The sequence below is a fragment of the Musca vetustissima genome, unplaced genomic scaffold (genome assembly GCF_032173495.1).
Source record: "Musca vetustissima isolate MV318-11 ecotype Yass unplaced genomic scaffold, APGP_CSIRO_Mvet_v1 utg59733, whole genome shotgun sequence".
NCBI classification, from domain to species: Eukaryota; Metazoa; Arthropoda; class Insecta; order Diptera; family Muscidae; genus Musca; species Musca vetustissima.
In genome coordinates, this window is record NW_026881159.1 from 86,806 (window position 1) to 106,893 (window position 20,088).

General features: G+C 34.3%; 1 protein-coding gene across 1 annotated transcript; it reads right to left on the reverse strand.

Moving 5' to 3' along the window:
* Positions 1-7,259: 7,259 nt before the first annotated feature.
* On the reverse strand, positions 7,260-13,238 carry LOC133327188 (elongation of very long chain fatty acids protein AAEL008004-like). Its single transcript, XM_061535753.1, has 4 exons — positions 13,057-13,238; positions 12,717-12,860; positions 7,703-7,808; positions 7,260-7,621 (listed from the first exon to the last, which is right to left on the reverse strand). The coding sequence occupies exons 1-4, from the start codon at positions 13,144-13,146 to the stop codon at positions 7,260-7,262; spliced, it is 702 nt and encodes a 233-aa protein (XP_061391737.1). The 5' UTR covers positions 13,147-13,238.
* Between the last annotated feature and the right edge of the window lie 6,850 nt (positions 13,239-20,088).

Genomic DNA, 20,088 nt, shown 5'->3' on the forward strand with positions numbered 1-20,088 from the left:
GCTTCAACACATTGATAACTTAGATTGAGATCATTATATTCATTGAAAATGTAAGAGGAAGTTATTGCATTACTGTAACCATAAATGAAATCTAGGTCAATATTAAACAAAATTGTCAACAACTAAAATTTTAAAACATATTTTTAAGAATCCCAACATCCACCTAATGGAGACTTTATACGGATATATCTCCCAAGGACTATCACAGACATAAATGTGTTAAAAAAAAATTCAGACTCTCACGGTGTGAATTTTAAAATATATTTTTCATGCAGACTTAGGACTCACAAGCTTGGATTCAAAAAATTATATTTTAAGGGCATGGATCTAGATTTTTAACGAGCATTTCATATGGATTTTATAATGATAAGAGTGATTTTTTAATAAATATTTCAAGGACTTTTTTAAAGAATATTCAAGCTGTAAGATCTTATTAGTGAAGATTATTGGTCCTAGACCCACCTTTAAGTATACCGATCGTCATATCTCGACTAGCTGAGTCGATCTAGACATGTGTGTCCGTCTGTCCATTATAATTTGTAAACACGATACAGGCCACAGTTATGGACCAATCTTCACGAAATTTTGCATGTAGGATGGGCTCTAGCCAATGAAGACCCCTATTGTTTTTGGGAAAGATCGGTTAATATTTAGGGGATGAAATGGACCAAATACTAAATTTTTGACGGTTTTTCTGGTCGCTCCAGAGGCCGCAATAATGGACCGAACATCGGGAAATTTTCAATGGAGAAGGGGATCGGGCCAAAGAATAAGCATGCCTGTTTTCATAAAGGTTGGTCAATATTTAGCGGGTTAAATGGACCCTGACTTTTGTGTGAAAAATTACAAAAATTGTATTTTATTGCGTATATATTTACTTCGGAAGGACATAGACCCGAGAAGTTTATAATATATCCAAGAGGAGTGGTTGACCTTTAAATTAATTCCAATTATATTGTAGTATGTTCTCGGATGTGGGAGTTACACCTAAATATTTACAGGTATCTCCGTAGTCGTATATTATTTAGTAACCCATTATCACTCTAGAGAGCGGAACTATAGCGCTGATCGCTTTGAAATGTTCCATGAGGTTCCAGTTATGGTCAAGGACATCGGCTATAATTTTCGGTGATGATCAGATAATAAATTTGGAATGAAGTGAACCGAAAACTTAATTTTTTGTGTTATTTTCGAGTCGATCTAGACCACAAATGAAAGCCGAACATCACAACACAACCCACGGTGAAGGGAATCTGGACAATAGCTATACTGAATACTCGTAATATTCGGAAAATATGTCAGTGTGAGGAAAAGGTGCTGTTTTCCTCTAATCGGGCAAGAGGGTGCAGATATCACAAAATATTGCCCAGGCTCGGAATAAACATCCGTAGAAAATTTGAGTTCCGTGGTAGTTGTGTAGGGTATCGAATGGTCGGCCCGTCCGACTATACTGCTCCGCTCACTGATTTTTTTTTTCTTTTTAAAAGTTACGTCTTTTTGACATGATATTTTCTGAAACAAAAAGACGTAACTACAACACAATTATAGTACAACAAAGTGACTAATAATTATCCGATTGAAACTAAAATTTGTTGAAATCGGTTCAGATTCAGTAGACATAGCTCCAACACATATTTTCGTCCGAGTTTGTGTACATAGTTAATTCACTCCCATATATTTCTTTCGATTTGCACGAAATTTAGCATAGCGTACTAAAGTCAGTGTGTTAAGTTTCGTGAAAATCGGTTCAGATTTAGACATAGCTCGCATATATATTTTCGTCCGATTTTGTGTAAATGGTGCATTAAAGCCTCTATATTTCTTTCGATTCGCACGAAATTTTGCATAGCGTACTGAATTGAGTCTAGAGTGATGTGTTTTATGTTTCGTGAAAATCGGTTCAGATTTTAATATAGCCCCAAATACATTTTCGTCCGATTTTATGTAAATGCTGCATGTTGCAATACTTAATAGCGATAGAACATTGCACAGGGTAATTTTTCACCCAGTGGGAAACAAAAATAACTAATTATAGCTGATTAGTTAAAAAAGGAAGAAAAACCTTAAAATACCGAATTTTGGGGTACCGCTATATGGGGCTACCGTAAACAATTTGCCGATATATCTCATTTTCAATATCAATCATCCCAGAAGTATCATTACTATAAGTTCACAATTTCTATCTTCAATATTGCGAGCTTTAGTTTTTACAGGAGTGTAGTTACGTCTGTTTGCATTAATAAAAACATACTACTGTAGTTACGTACGTTTGAATTTATACAATTAGATCGCTGTTTTTCACGTTAGTTGTCTAAATGAACATGTAGTTTGATTAGACGGACAATAATCAAACAAAAAGTCAATTTCGAATTTTCTATAGTTACGTCCGTTTGCATTTATGATGACGATATACTTTAACATCCATACCTCTTGGAAAGTTCTTAAAATATATTTTTTAAAAATCGTCGACTCTTGTTGAAAATGTAACTCCACCCGCCATATTTTACAGTTTGACTTACTTGATGTCGCTGAAGATTTTCATGTGAGCGGCGTCAGTAATATTCCTTGCCCAATTCCAATCCAATTTATTTAAATGTATTACAAATGAAATGCCAAATTTAATGTACACTCCATAATATGGTGGAGGCTATAAGAATTCACTAAAACCATTGAATGCCTATACGTATGGTATACCAAAAACATAAAGCTACAAGTTTGTTATGATCAAGAGAAAATTATTTCAACTTATAGTACTATGCTCACATTCTTCTCATAGGGAATATGATAGTACCATGTATACTCATCTCAAGCTAACCCTATATACTATATGAAATTATAGATTCAAATTCAAGTCTATACCACACATTGCAATACAACATCCATTCGAATACAAATATATGCCAACATTGTAGTTTATTTATTTTTACATTTAATTAATTATTCCACTATTTAGTTAAATATCAATATATAAGCTATCAAACAATGAGCATATGTAAATGTACATTGAGTTAGAACAAATGATTTGTGGATTCAAAAATCAGCATTTCAATACGATATCCATTACTAAAACAAAACCATCCTTTTCTATTCGTCTGACAACAACTTATCTAGGTCATCTGATTTTGTAGATGTTCTTCCTATAATAGCCCTGTTAGCTACACATACCCATCTAATATTTAAACAAATTAGCAAATAAATCACTTTATGCTTCAATGGGCAATTTAACAAAACAGCAGCGGCAGCAACAACAGCAAACGCATCAATTCATTATTATAAAATCTCTTGTGCAAATATTGATGTGTATTAACAGAATTAACTCAATTAAGATTACAACAGTGTAAATATTACAAAATCAAATATCTGTGAAAGAGTATATCCTCTGCTACTTCTCGCCCATCTCCTCCTCCTCCTCCTAACCTTCATGCATTAAATATATTTTACTAATTAAAATTAATAGCCAGCATAAGTGGTAGTCCAACGTAGAGACATATATGAATCAGTCAACACATGAATCTTAATGTGCTGTGTTGACATTAACCGGGTTAGTTGATGATGGAATTGTAGCATTTGTTTGTTGTGCTACCTTTTTTATTGTTGTTTTTGTCTTTATTCTTACCAGAAACACATTCAAGTGGAACTAATGCCTAGCTATTGTCGACAAAATACCTTTCAATTCTATCAAACCAGTAAACAAATTATTCCGATTCAGAAAATAACTTAGAATATTTTTGAGGCTTATTAATTATGTATAGAAAGAAAATCGTTTACAAATAGATAAACAATCAATAATCGGATATTTGTTAAATACATTTGCTTGCTTTTCGTTTAGTATGTGCATACATTATTATGTAGGGGTATGTATGTGTGTTATGTGTAGTACAATTCAAATATTAGGCTTAAGAAATATTATTTAATATTATGAAATTGGAATAAGATTTCAAACATTGTTCCTTGGATTAATATACGCAAGCATAATTCATTCATGGGAAAAGTGCATATGATTGGTAAATATTTTAGTGAAACTTATTTTGAGTTTATAGACTATCAATACGGCACTGTTGGCCCAATATGAAGGACAGGCAGGGAAAAATGAAACAAATCAAAAACATTATTTGAACATTATTCAGAATGCTGTAAATTACCGAAGGATAAATATGATGAGAATGATAAAATAATATACAGTGGCATGCAAAAGTGTGCGTATTTTGATACATTTTCTACTAAAACCACAATACAAATTGTTCTGGCTAAGATATTTCAACGAAATTGGAATATGTATTCACTATAAAAATAGTAAACATAACAATTATTACTCTTGTTATCGTTAACGATCATCATAAATAGCCATTCGAACACTTTTCCTCGTATTGGTTTATGTTACTTTGCAAGTGTCAATTTATAATTTACCGTAATAATTATACCCTTCACCACTGTGTGGTACATGGTATTATGTCTTTGTGCATATGTTTGTAACAGGCAAAAGTAATGGATACAGACCCATAGTTACTTTTGAAAATATGCATAGAACCACTTTGTATTATGTGAGCAAAGTACAGGTCGCACTTATGATCCGATTTGGATGAAATTTGGCACATGTCACTTATTTGGCCCAAGGGCAAAATCTGTTCAAATTTAGATATAGCTCCCATATAGTAAGAGTAGTACCCATTCTTCCAAAACTACATCCATACACCAATCCCACACTCCAACAGTAACTTACTTATTTAGCTGGCTTGTTACAGAACGGTTGTTCCATACGCTTAAAAAAGATTTCCAAGCGCGTCATTTCCTCCAATTTGAAAGACCACGTTCCAAGATGTTGTTTTCTACTTGGCCTTTCAATCTGATTCGTGACCTTCCCCTTCTACGGGAACCATCAGTATGCTCACATTTATATGCCTTTTGAGCTGGGGCGTTATCATTCATTCGCAAAACATGGCCTAGCGATCGTAGTCGCTGCAGCTCAATCCGACTGACTATGTCGATGTCCGCGTATAAATTGTAAAGCTCGTGGTTCATTAGACGCCGATATTCACCGCAAACGCAGATCGGCCCGAATATCATTCGGAAAATTTTTCTTTCAAACACCCCAAGAGCTGCCTCATCTGTTTGCGCAAGTACCCATTCTTCAGATCCATATAACAGCACTGGTAGTAGCAACGTCTTGTAAAGTGTGAGTTTGGTCTGGCGGGAGGTGGCCTTGTTTCTAAAATGCTTACTTAGACCATAGTAGCATCTGTTGGCCATAACAATCCTTCTTCGAATTTCGAAATTGATGTCATTCTTTTTTTTTATGGCGGTACCAAGGTATATAAAATCGTTAGCTATCTCGAAGCTGTAGTTCTCAAGTTCGCGTTGATACCATCAGCTTGGTCTTCTCGCCGTTTACTGCCAGGCCCACTGTGGCAGACTCCTTCCCAATTTGTTCAAAGGTGGCTGTTACCGCTCTCAAAGTTCGACCCATTATGTCGATGTCATCGGCGTGGACGAGTAACATGTGTTCTTTGGTGTACAGAGTTTCTGTTCACCTTTGCGTCTCGTATGACCTTTTCCAGCAGGATGTTAAAAAGATCACACGACAAACTGTCACCTCTGCATATCCTGCATAGCCGTATTAATTTTTCAGGAATGCCGAACGTAGACATGGCTTTAAACACCACTGAACGGATAGGGCTGTCAATTGCGGATTTATAGTCGACAAATAAGTGGTGTGTCGATGAGTTTTTCGTGGGTCTTTTCCAGGATTGGCGCAGAGTGAAAATCTGGTCAACGGTGGATTTGCCAGGTCTGAAGCCGCATTGGTAGGGTCCAATAATGTCATTGACCATTGGCTTCAGTCGTTAACACAGCATGATGGATAGCACATTATATGCGATGGGAAGGAGACTTATTCCTTAATAGTTGACACATATCGTCGCTAAGGTTCCAATTATTGGGCATGCATTCCTCTAGCCAAATTGTACTAATCAGCTGGTGCATTCTCCTGACCAGCATCTAACCACCAGTTTTGAATAGTTCGGCTGGTAACCCTGATGCTTTATTGTTCTTGAGCCGATTAATTGCTTTTAAGACCTCATCTTGGCTAGGTATCTGGGGTATCTTCTTCACTGCCACTATTTGCTATCAGAAGTTTTTCAAAAGTGCTACTTCCAGATCCTCAACACGCTGTCTCTATCTGTCACCAGATTTCTTTCTTCATCTCTACAGGAGAATGTGCCTGCACCAAAACCTTCGGTTATCGGATGTTTCTTAATGAAGGCTGAATTTTCCGACGGTGGGGCAAAAGATATTATTTCACGAATTTCCGAAACTTTCTCAATAGCCCAATCTCCAAATTTCAGGGTACCAAATTTAGTACCCATAATTAAGAATTTCCAATGCTTGATCCATACCCCAATCCTACACCAACATAAACCCTATTTTCAAATTTCAGCTCAATCGTTTCGCCATTATTTAATTTTAATTGTACCAAATTTAGTTCACATTAGTAGGAATTTTCAAAACTCACTAAATACCCCCCAACAATGATCTTAAATCCCAATGTCATGATTCCAGCTCATCGGTTCACCTAAATCAAAATTTGGTACCATATAGAACAAATTGGTACGAATTTCCTACATACACCAATCCTACACCCCAACAATTATCCTCCAAATTCCAGGTTCCCAGCTCTATCGGTTCACCCAAATTCAAATTATTGTAATTATAGTACGATTTAGTACATTTCGTACAGATAAGTAAACAATTTCCAAATCGATCCACCTTCTCAACCTTCTTAAATTCACATTTCAAATTTTTAGCTGCATCCATCCACAAGAAATTGTACCAAATTTAGTACATTTTAGTACTTTTCCAATACTTATACTTCGAATGTCCAAAAAAATCCTTTGCTATATTTATTCTACACTCCATCAGTGGCCCTCATTTCAAAATTAAGAGTTCTAGCTCAACCGGTTCGAATTTACAAAAACCCAGCCATATCTGTCACCTTTGGACCAAGAGTGACCCTCACCCAAAATATTCTAGCTTCAGGCGTTTCGTCTGGGCTTTGATTAATCGTGAAGCCAGTCAGTCAAGTCAATGACCTTTTCTTAATAATCTAGCTTCATAAAAATAATCGCCATCAATTTAATCGATTGTTTCCATTTATATTACAAAACATTATTTTCAAAATAAAAGTACATTTTTATTTTATTTTTTGTATATAATCTTAAGAATAGGTAATTCTTAATAGGTAAAAGAAAATTGCAAACTAGTTTCTAACTAGCTTTCAATTTATTCTCATTTACGCCCATATCGTTTGCTATTTTAGCCTCCTTCCTCCTGCTCTTATCCTTTTTCATGTATGCTCTGTAATAGAATTCAAAGAATAGTGCAAACATAAAGATATTCTGAATAAATCCAACCAACGCCACTAGAAACGGATGATCGCAGGTATTGTTGACAAGAACTTGCAAAAAGTGGAATACCAAATAGGCGAATTGTGCCAACTGTAATTGTGTAATGTGCCGCTTCCACCATAGTGTCTGTGTCGTGGGTCGTATCGAGGCAATGAAATAATACGAATACATCACCGTGTGTACGAGCAGATTTATGACACCCAACATTGTTGAGTGGCTTCCTAAAACACAAATAAATAAATAAAGAAGAAAACAACAGATTTTAATATTTTCGTGCAATCAAAAGTGCAACACAAACATACCTGGCAAAAATGTTGTATAAATATAAACTCCAAACACCATACCGGCATGATGATAGACATGCAGGAATGTCACCTGTTGAGTCTTTTTACGCAGCACAATAAATATCTGTAAATTCAAAAAATTTAATTATAATTATTTAAAAATTAAAAAAAAATGTACTAAATGTGCGAAAGTTGGTAATGGAAGAACAAATTCGTATGGCGATATATGATGGTGTGTCAAGTTGTTTTAAGGAGGTGTTTCTAAACGTGTACAATAAATTAAAAATTTGACTTAATTAAGTTCATTTCATGTTTGAGTTCCATGTTGAGATAAACAAGTACTCTTTCTAACTTCCTTGGCATTTCCTGATTCCGATATTTTCCAGTGAGGAGTTATTATGCCCGCCATCAAAAGGACATTTCTTTAATTACCAAAAATGAAAATCTTGAAAATTTAAAATCGAGAATGGGGGAGGTTCCCTTAAACTACCAAACGTACATGGCTATGTGTACATTAATAGAGCCAGGAGCAAAAACATATTCTAGATATAGTGGAGCTCGATTTATATAACCTCCAACATCTTAAATTTGTCGTTCCGTTCGTTCATGGAAATGTTTACCGGAGGTCCATAAAGTATACATATAAATATGCCAATATGTCCTTGTAGCTATATTTGTCGGAAGGTCTTGGTCGCAATTTCCCACCAAAGTGACAGTCATATGACAATGGGAAATCTTGGAGGATGAAAAACATATTTGCAGAACATTTTGAAAATAAGTTCATAATTTGAAATAGCTCCCCATTTTTTTATAATTTATTTAGTTTAGTTTTCCATCCCGAGTGTTATTCGCAACAATATCTTTTCAGACCATTAAGAACCTGCTAGCACACAATACAATAAAGTTCCAGCCGAAAAGGGTATAATTTTGCATTTCGGGGTTTCAAAGGCTTGCATACATCTACGTAAAAAATGATTATTATAGTTCCATGATTATTATAGTGCAAAAACATTTCTTTATAATTCCAAGTTCTGACAGAACCTCCATATAAAGTTCCCATCCCATTATGAAAATTAAGGCCGAAAGCTATAATTTGGCTTTGCAGAAAATTATCAAAAATTTCCAAATGAAAAATCTGTAATTTGGCGTTCCAGGTTGTTACTTAAGTAAATACTTATGTCCTGCCTAATATTTGCTATTTTAAGTTCCTAGCCTATGTTTCCAACCGTGGCATCTGTAATTTAATATTTAATTGTCTAAGGGTACAAATAACCTACTAGCAGACAATTTGCATGTACCGATCCGGCATTTGTTCATTATACGCTCAGTCTAATGACTTATGAGGACATATACACTTTGCAACTCCAATAATGTCCCTAAACGAAATATTGGTATTATACCCCATGATTGTTTGCAGCAAATCCGTTTCAGACAACTTAGAGTTGATTTATAAATGTCCGTCCGTCCGTGTGGCTGGTGCGCATGATAACTCTCTAAGGAAGTAACCGATTATTTCTAAACTTTGCATATCGTAATATTTTTTCCAAACTTAAATCATGTTCAAAGTTGGAACGAATCGATCCATTCCTTCAGAAAATTGTAAAAATTGCATCTGGATTAAACGAAACTTAGCGCAACAAACACTTTAACCAAACATGTATAATGTTGGGACTTATCGACCTACTTCTTCTAGTAGCTCTCCAAGAAAGGGCCAAAATGTTGAAAATTTGTAATTTTTTTATGAAGAGAACGGAATATCCTAATATCGTCCAAACTTTACACATTATAATATTTTTACATAGCCTAGATCGAATCCGAAGATGGGACTCATCGGTCCATTCCTTCTATCATCTGCTCTACAAAGGGTCAACATTTTGAAAACGTTTTATGCAATAACAATAGTATGAAATGTCCGATATCATACAAAATGTACACATCGTAATATTTCTTTCATACATAAAGCAAGTCTGAAGATCGGACGCGTCTGAAGGATGGTACCTGAAGGATGGAAACTTCAGGTACCACACAAAAATTTTGATGAAAATTAATTTACCATGCGTACGGACGATTTGAATAATAACTTTGCATAACTAATATTTTAACTATGCCTATATAATGTTGGAAGATGAGATGGTAAACTCCTACTATCACCTCCCCCACAAAGTGTCAAAATTTTGTACAGCACAAATGAAGCGAACGGAATATCCAATTACATCGAAATTTTACACATCGTGATATGGTTACCTTACGTAGATCAAGTCCCCCACAAAGAGCCAACGTTTTAAACCGACGTGATTCAATTTTGTCAAACCTACAATAAATCCGAAAATGCGGTCTATACGCAACACATCGGCTATGAAAGTAAGAAATAAAAATTGAGAAAAAGTCGAGATACCTGGGGAAGTTGATCAACAGAACGCATTTTCGGTATGGATCAATATTTTCATTATTACGGTTTTAAACACTTTGGCGCGTTACTTGAAGGAATGGACCGATAGGCTGCATCTTTTGATATGGGTCAAATCGGATGCACAATATGTTTCGTATTAGACTTACAAATGTTTAAAAATGTTGACTCTTTATGGAGGAGACACTACGAGGGCAGTTCGGAAAGTTCTTAGCCAAGCACAGAAAGCGCGGTATAGACATAAAAAAGAAAACACATGTTAAATTTTTTTTCGATCTGACAACTCCTTCATATAGAAAAAGATGTTCAAAAAAGACGCATCCGCAATATTTTACAATAGAAAAATTAGAAATGTGTGCTTTTATTGTAAACAAATGCGGAAGTGTCTTTTTTAACATGTATTCATAACAGAAATGAAAGTTTCCAAAACACCTATTTTTTCAGTCTACACCGTCCTTTTGTGCTAGGCTAAGAACTTTCCGAACTGCTCTCGTACAGGGAGTGGGCCATTAGATCCCCTTTTCAGATTCAAAATAAGTTCAACAAAGATTTTACAATGTACGAAAGTTTTACCAAATCGGATACTCCGTTCGAAGGAGGTGACCAATATTTTCCACCTTCGAACTCGATATAGTTTTAGTAAAAATATTAGGTTATGCAAAAGTTTTGACCCAAACGGATTATACTTTCGCTGGTTATTAAACATTTATTTTTCAGCAAAATTTTGACCACTTGTAGGGGAAGTACTAGAAAGAGTTGTCTGATATTCTACATCTTCGAACATGATTTTGGTTTGGAATAAATTGGATTAAAACTGCTACTCTTTTCAAGAGTTATCGTGCGCACTAACCAGAATGACAAGTATTTATAAGCAGGACGGACACTTAAGGGAACCCCCCCATTCTCGATTTTTTATTTTTAAGATTTTAAATGGGCTGGTAAATGAATACCAAAGTTTGTTAAGGTTTGTAAGTTGGAAGATTTAAAAAGAAAAAAAATACATCAAATTTTTGTTGTTGTTTTTTGTGATCAAAGAAAAGTCCTTATTTTTGATGGCGGGCATGATAACTCCTCACGGGAACATCGAAATCCGAAAATTCCAACGGTGTTAGAAAGAGTACATGTCTGGCTCTCGTATGAACTAGGATTTTTGAATTCGCAAAACAATTTACAAAATGGCGGAACTTTAACATTTTTTTTTTTTTTTTTTTTTTTTTTTGGAAAATAGCCTTTTTAAGTTAACAAAAAAGGAAGATCTTCCCCGATTGGCTTAATCCTAGTTCATACGATAGCTATACACTCACAGAGAAACGTCCCAAAATTTGAAATCGATTGGGTTATTAGTTTTTGAGTTGTCGTGCCCGCCATTCGCAAAAACTCTGTTTGGAGAAAAACGCGTTTAAACTTTGAGAAGGTCTCTTGCTGTCACTTGATGCTATGCAATAAGTCGGCTATATCTTCAAACATTTTTGAGATTTTCACTTGAAATTTTACAGGCACATTCTTGCATTAGTGTAGGTTCGAATTAAAACAAAATAAAAAATTACATTTTTTGAAACCGAGAGTGGGTGTGATCCCCCCAAGCCATAAGGCTGCGTGTACAAAAATTGGGTTTATATTTAAAAATGTTTTCTATGAGTTTTTTTTTTGTGATAATGAATATTTTATTTAAATGTAAATTGAATTGGAATAGTTTTCTTCCCGAAAAAAAACTTAAATTGTCTGGTATGAGTCAAATTGGCTCACTTCCGTAAAAGTAAAAAAAAAATCTTTAAAAATAAATTATCTTCCCGATTATAGAATCAAATAGATACAAACCCTCCGAATTATAGAGATTTTAATGCATTAAGAATATTCTTGAAGAATATTCAGTTCATTGATATTCAGTTTTTTCATCTACTAGCATAAATTTGTTACTATTGAACTCTTTGCTCCTTGGATCCTTCACAATTTGACAATCTTAAAAAATGGCCTATGTCGATTAGCGGAATGAAATGTTGGGACAAATCTGACAATGTTGTTAAAGACGTTTTTATGAAAGTTCTTAATAGAAAAAAACGTTGTTCTTAAAAGAAAAACTTCGAAGAAAATTATCGCCTTTTTTCCTGGGCAAACCTAATCATATGATGAATGTCTCGTTTAGGCAACATAGTGTTTAATCGTGAGTAGTTTATCACAATATGTTAGGTCACACCTGACACAATGACTTTTCATTATTTACGTACATCCAGAAAAATGTATCGTAGTTCTGGTATTTTTGTTTTGTTTTTGGATCCCATAGAAAATTCACTACAAACTACAATTTAAAGTTTAAAAGTTTTTGACGTAATTTTTTTTGTTTTTGTTTTTGTTTTTGTTTTTTTTTTTTTTTGCTGTGGGCTCACTCTTTGTATATGGAATTTGTAATTGTTTACATGTTCTCGTAAACGATATGTAAATTTTTTCATTAGTTCAAGGCAATCCTATTCTAAATGAAAATCAATTGCAGATTTTACAAACAAAGTTTTCAAAAATGTGTCGCTTTGGAATGTGTTCCTAGTATTTTACATCGTCTGCGACGTAGTAAATTTAATCCAATGCATATCGTATGCCTTAAACTACTTGACAAATAAATTCCATACGTACCGTATCGAAAAGGTCCAAATACTTTGTTAAATAATAGCCATAGGTTACATAAAGGCAGCGCATCATCCATGGTTCGGTATTTGTTGGATCTGGTGGTTGGCAGCGAAAGCTAAAGTTTTTATGACCATATGAGTTTGGAATGGCCTGTCCACGTGCATTGACCATGCAAAAAACACACACAAAATAAAATGAAACAGAGGAAAAAATGTAAATCCATTAGACAAATTAGATTGTTTTGGCAAATATGAAGAACACAAAAAGTAACAATAAAAAGAAACGAGTTAACAATGACACAGCATGTCCGAATAGACAACGCTGACGCATTTAATTCAATACTTACGATAATAAATAAAATCAAGTTGGCTATAACTTGTATGCCATTGTAGATACGCATTATATTTTTCAATTCGAATGGTTGGCGTTTTTCCATCCATTTCGGGCCATATTTTAGCACAAACAATAAATACAAGGCTATAATGGAGAGCGGGGCCAATGGTGAATAGATTAAAGGTAGGTCTTTAACACGTGGATCTGTAATATAAAAATAAAACGAAGTAAATATAAAAATCATCATAAACCCGCTGATGTGTCATTTAACCTACCCGCATGATCGGCATAAAGTTTGGCCAATAAACCATATAAATATTTTATAACATAAAACATTCTAAATGCTGCAATTTATATATTTTTTACAAAAATTTGGAACACGTGCTTACACGTTTACACCTCTGTAAAATTTACACGAAAAATGTAAATAAATAAATTCAATATAAATATTATTATTATTTTTATTATGATTACACAATACACAAAATGTGCCAAACGCACAAGTCACAAACGTTGACAATTCCACTTGCACTTCGTATGAATGATATCCACCGAATGGCATCGAGAAATTTTGTAAAATTTTTTTTAGAACCATATACTATAGAAAGCTTTCCCCCGAATTCCAAGAAATTGAATATTCATTTTTTTCGGAATTTAAGTCGTTTGCCCATGAAAGAAACCACTCAATTGCAAAGAAAAGAGAATTTCGATTCGTACATATAATTTGTTGGCATCGTATGCTAAATAGGATAAATGAAAAATTTAATTCAATTTATTTACAACGGAAATAAAATATGTTAATTTTGTTTCGAATGAGAATACATATACGAAATTTATATTTTTTTGATAGTACAACGACCTGAAAACGAAAGTTCACAAACATTTTCAAAATTGACTAGGGACAAATAATCACTACTTTACTAAAAATTCTAAATTTAACCTAGTCTAAATATATTCGGCTTGTCGTATAAGTGCTCAAATTATGATACCCAATTTAATAGTTTCATGTATGCTGAGTCATTACACCATTTCCTAATGTGTACAGAAAAGTATGATCGTTAAAGTTAAAATTCCTTTCTAAAGCTTTATAGCAGAGATTTAGAGAGTTGCCCACATTTGTCACTTCGAAACCTATTTTTAACCAAATATCCCTATCAGGTATAAAGCAAAACATTTATAAATTTCAAATATGGTTACTTTAACCTTTCACTAGGAAAAAAACAAAGGACATGAGGTCAAATTCTATTTATATTAATAAAGGAGTAAAGTGTTTGTCTCACTGAGTGACTGAATGACTTCACGATTAATCAACGCACAGGAAACGGCTGAAGCTAGAATCTTGAAATTTGGCGTGAGGATCACTAAAATAGGGCACATTTGTAGAACTAGAGCTCTTAAATTTGAAATTAGGATCACTGATGAAGAGTAAGATAGATTTTTTAAAGACTTTTTGGGAATTTCGGCGTATAAGTATTCGAAATATACTAAAATGTACTAAATTTGTTACAATTTCGTAGCATGTGAACGGATAGTGCTATAAGCTTGAAATTATAGTATGGGAAATAACGTTGAGAAGAAGGGTCGATTTAAGGAGGTGGTTATGGAAGTGTGTACTAATGTACTACTGTGTACTGAAGTACTTCATAGTACAAAATTTGGTACAATTTTAGTTTGGAGGAACTGTTGGAGTGTATGTGTGGATCACGTTTTGGAAAATCTGAATTATGGATAATAAATGGTTCTAAGTTTACTATAATTTGAATATTAGGTGAACCGAAATTTGGAATAAAGATTACTGGGGTTTTGGATATTCGTACTAAATGGTACTAAATTTGGTGCAATTTGGATTTGTGTGAACCGATAGAGGTGGAATCCTGAAATTTGAAATTAATAAGTTACATCGTTATATTTCTTCCAAATATAAATCATGTACGAAAACGTATCAGAAAACCTCCCTCACAACATTTTTCAAAGAAAAACCAGTAAGGAAAGCAGTAAAGTCGGACGGGGCCGACTATATGATACCTTTCACCACTATGGGTATATTAAACAGGAAGCTCTATCCAAATATTAAGCGATTTCAAACAAACTTGTCACAGGTTAGGTTATACTAATTTCAGAACGATTTGTTCCTATCAGCCTATTGGATCCTTGGTGCGTCAATTACATATAATCAATCTATAATAAAAGGGAGCTATATCTAAATCTGGACCGATTTTCAGTACGTTATGCCAAATTTCGTGCAAATCGGAAGATATATAGAGACTTTGGTGAACCATTTACATGAAATCGGACGAAACTATATATGGGAGCTATATAGAAATCTGGACCAGTTTTCTCGAAACTTGGCAGACATTCATTCTAGACTCAATTCAGTACGTTATGCCAAATTTCGTGCAAATAGAAAGATATTTAGCGACTTTGGTGCACCATTTATATGAAATCCGACGATACTATATAAGGGAGCTATATCTAAATCTGGACGGATTTTCACGAAAAAAAGGCAGACATCACTCTAGGCTCAATTCAGTACGTTATGCCAAATTTCGTGCAAATCGAAAGATATATAGGGACTTTGGGGCACCATTTACATGAAATCGGACGAAACTATATATGGGAGCTATATCTAAATCTGGACCGATTTTCCCGAAACTTGGCAGACATCATTCTAGGCTCAATTCAATACGTTATGCCAAATTTCGTGCAAATCGAAAGATATATAGGGACTTTGGTGCACCATTTACATGAAATCGGACGAAACTATATATGGGAGCTATATCTAAATCTGGGCCGATTTTCTCGAAAGTTGGCAGACATCATTCTAGACCTAAATGATTAAGCTGTACCAAATTTCGTGCAAATCGAAAGATATATAGGGACCGTTTACATTAAATCGGTTAAATATATATATGGGAGCTATATCTAAATCTGAAACGATTTTTCCCAATTTCAATAGGGTTCGTCCTTGGGCCAAATAAGTGACCTGTGCCAAATTTTATTCAAATCGGTTCATAAATCCGACCTGTACTTTGTTTACAATTTAACATCTACAGACGGACAGACGGACGGACATGCATAAATCGACTCAGGAAGTAATTCTATGCATATTCTCAAAAGGAACCATGTGTCTACCACGTTTCCTTTTGCCTGTTACAAACATATGCACAAAGTCATAATACCCTGTACCACAGAGTGGTGAAGGGTATAACAAATCCGCTTGATTCAAACTTTGCATAGCCAAAATTTTTTCCTAAAACTATATCGTGTTCGAAGGTTTTGGTACCACAAAGGGTCCATGTTTTGAAAATAGATAAATATCTTATAATGCAAACGGATTATCCGATTTGATCAAATCTCTGCACATCGTAATATATTTGTCGAACTTTCTTTGAAAACACTCCCTGTAGTATTTCCCCCATAAAGCGTAAACATTTTTGAACATGTATCCGATTTGACCCCAACATCGCGCAAAGTAATTTTTCTTACCAAATTTAGATGATATCCGAAGATGAAGCCTGTCGGTCGACTCCTTCTGGTAACTCCCCAAAGGGTTGAAAACTTTAACAGTGCTAAATCTAAATCCATTCCGAAATGGGTTCTATAATGTCAACATATCGTTCTTTTTCTAAATCTTGCCTAGGCCCGATAGGACCAAAACATTTCATGAATGGTATAAAAGTTAACCGCATACCTTAAAACCATTATATGAATAAAACTGGCTCACAACAACATTCAATAATGCGAAATGAGAGGGTCTGCGGAGAGGGTACCTTTTCATACAGTGTCGATAAGAAACGAGTGGATGTTTTTTATATTGATCACTTCGTGTTCCGTTTTTCCCAAATCTCAAACTAGAGGTCGTAAAACGCTTCTGTGTAATGTGGATCCACGTCTGGTTATAACGGAAATGTAAATTGATAGGTTTTAACATCAAAATAGGCCTCATTATCAATCGTCAACCTGTTAGTCAGGTTGTTAAAATTTGTTATAGCAGCAGTACAAAAGACAAGACTTCAAACACACATCCAAAATCGTGAGAGAATATTTTGGTGAGCAAAATTTTCAATTAACTCAGTGGCCAACACAAAATCCCAAAATCCATCCTGATAATAATTTTGGGACACTAGCAATCAACCTCTAGCAATATAGACGATCTTTGACAGTTGATCTGATGTAAATGGAAGAATATACCAAATGATATTCTATTGAAATTAGTTGGTAGTATTGTAAATTTCATAAATGAAACCTTAAAAAATTAAAGCCTTCGGTATAAGTACTAACAATATTCGGATTCAAGCGTGCAAAAGTGAGTACATTGGAATTGATTTTGTTTCCTTTTTTTCTTAGAAATTGATGAGTTAATTTTTTAGTATTATGATTTTTATAAATCTCGGTGTTCTCTGTCGTTTGAGAACGTTCATAAACATTGACTTATCATCAATTTTGTTCTTATAGGTTTCAAAATTCGTTTAAAGTCCACTATTAAAAGTCGAGCTGTTAAAAAATACGTAATTATTGGCAAACATATTGTGTTTGCGTTGATGCAAAATATGAAAATATAGAAATAAAAACACAATTGTTTAAGAATTTTTTACCAAACGTAGATTTGGTTGTTTTATTGAATTGTTCGTGAAACAATTAATATTACCTTTTTACAGTAGTGTAGGGCTGTATGCTGTTTGGTCGTGAACCAAAGAACGAGTGTAATTAAAAGCCAAGATGTCACAAAGCGGCGCTTTGACACAGTTACTCGTTAGATTTTGCTACTACCTTTTGTCTTTTGTACGAAATACTCAAAGACGTATATAAAGGTAGTGAACAAAATATAACGATGGGGCACAATTTACATTAATTCAAAAGAAATTATTTCAAAATAATCATATTGTCTTGTATCACTCAGAATTGGTAGTTCTATGTAGAGTAACTTCGGCTAATGTGGACTATGCGTCTAATGTGGACCACCCCCCATATCTAAGAAAATGCTTGAAATATATCAATGCCGCCTTGATAAATGTTTTCCTAATTAGTGAAAACAAACATCAAACTTGGTTTTTAATAAATAATTGCAATGATGAAAATGTAGTAGCAGAAAATGTAGCTCTGATTGTAAAAGTGTGATTCGGCATTTTTTAGCACAATAGTCGAACTTTTTGCAAAATCGTCGAAAACTTTATTTTTCTCGAGTATAAAGAAGTTATGTGGTTTTCTTGGTTTCTTTAACAAAAATATACGTTTAGTTGTAATTACAATCGGTGATTTTTATTCCCTTCACCACACTGTGGTATAGGGTATTATGTCTTTGTGCATATGTTTGTAACAGGCAAAAGGAAACGAGATAGACACATGGTTCCTTTTGAGAATATGCATAGAATCACTTTCTAAGTCGATTTATGCATGTCCGTCCGTCCGTCTGTCCATGTTAAATTGTAAACAAAGTACAGGTCGCATTTATGATCCGAATTGGATGAAATTTGGCATAGGTCACTTATTCGGACCAAGGACGAACCCTATTGAAATTGGGAAAAATCGGTTCAGATTTAGATATAGCTCCCATATATATATTTAACCGATTTAATGTAAACGGTCCCCATATATCATTCGATTTGCACGAAATTTGTTACAGCCTAATCATTTAGGTCTAGAATGATGTCTGCCAAGTTTCGTGAAAATCGGTCCAGATTTAGATATAGCTCCCATATATAGTTTCGTCCGATTTCATGTAAATGGTGCCCCAAAGTCCCTATATATCTTTTGATTTGCACGAAATTTGGTATAACGTGCTGAATTAAGCCTAGAGTGATGTATGCCAAGTTTGGAGAAAATCGGTCCAGATTTAGATGTAGCTCCCATATATAGTTTCGTCCGATTTGATATAAATGGTGCACCATAGTCGCTAAATATCTTTCGATTTGCACGAATTTTGGCATAACGTATTGAATTGAGCCTAGAATGATGTCTGCCAAGTTTCGTGAAAATAGGTCAAGATTTAGATATAGCTCCCATATATAGTTTCGTCCGATTTCATGTAAATGGTGGCCAAAGTCCCTATATATCATTTGATTTGCACGAAATTTGAATTAAGCCTAGAGTGATATCTGCCAAGTTTGAAGAAAATCGGTCCAGATTTAGATATAGCTCCCATATATAGTTTCGTCCGATTTGATGTAAATGGTGCACCATAGTCGCTAAATATCTTTCGATTTGCACGAATTTTGGCATAACGTACTAATTGAGTCTAGAATGATGTCGGCCAAGTTTCGTGAAAATAGGTCAAGATTTAGATATAGCTCCCATATATTGTTTCGTCCGTTTTCATGTAAATGGTACACCAAAGTCCCTATATATCCTTCGATTTGCACGAAATTTGGCATAACGTACTTAATTGAGTCTAGAATGATGTCTGCCAAGTTTCGTGAAAATCGGTCCAGATTTAGATATAGCTCCCTTTTATTATAGATTGATTTTAAGTAATTGACGTACTAAGGAACCAATAGGAACAAAACGTTCTGAAATTAGTATAGCCTAATCTGTGACAAGTTTGTTTGAAATCGCTCAATATTTGGATAGAGCTTCCATATATATTTTCGCCCGATTTCAAGTAAATTGGGCATCAAACTCCTCATGTTAGTCAGATTGACATCAAATTTTGCACAACGTACAAAATTGAGCATATAATTACGTAGTTGCGTTTTCTAGAAGTACAGACATAGCCCAACGGATGACCTATTTATATTTGTTTGAAGTCGATTGACATACTTTATGGATAGATCTAGGTAGATTCACATTTAGATAAATATCACATTTTTTTCATCCAATTTTATGTTATAGTCCTGTTTAATATACCCATAGTTATGAAGGGTATCATATAGTCGGACCCGTCCGACTTTACTACTTTCCTTACTGGTTAATTTGTATTTATTTTTGAAGTCGATAATTATTTTTAAATAAAAATATTCAATGTCGGGTAATGTGGACCACTATAAAAAAGTAGGACTTTTTCATGAGGACGAGTTCAAAACATGGGCTCATTTAATATGGGAGGAGG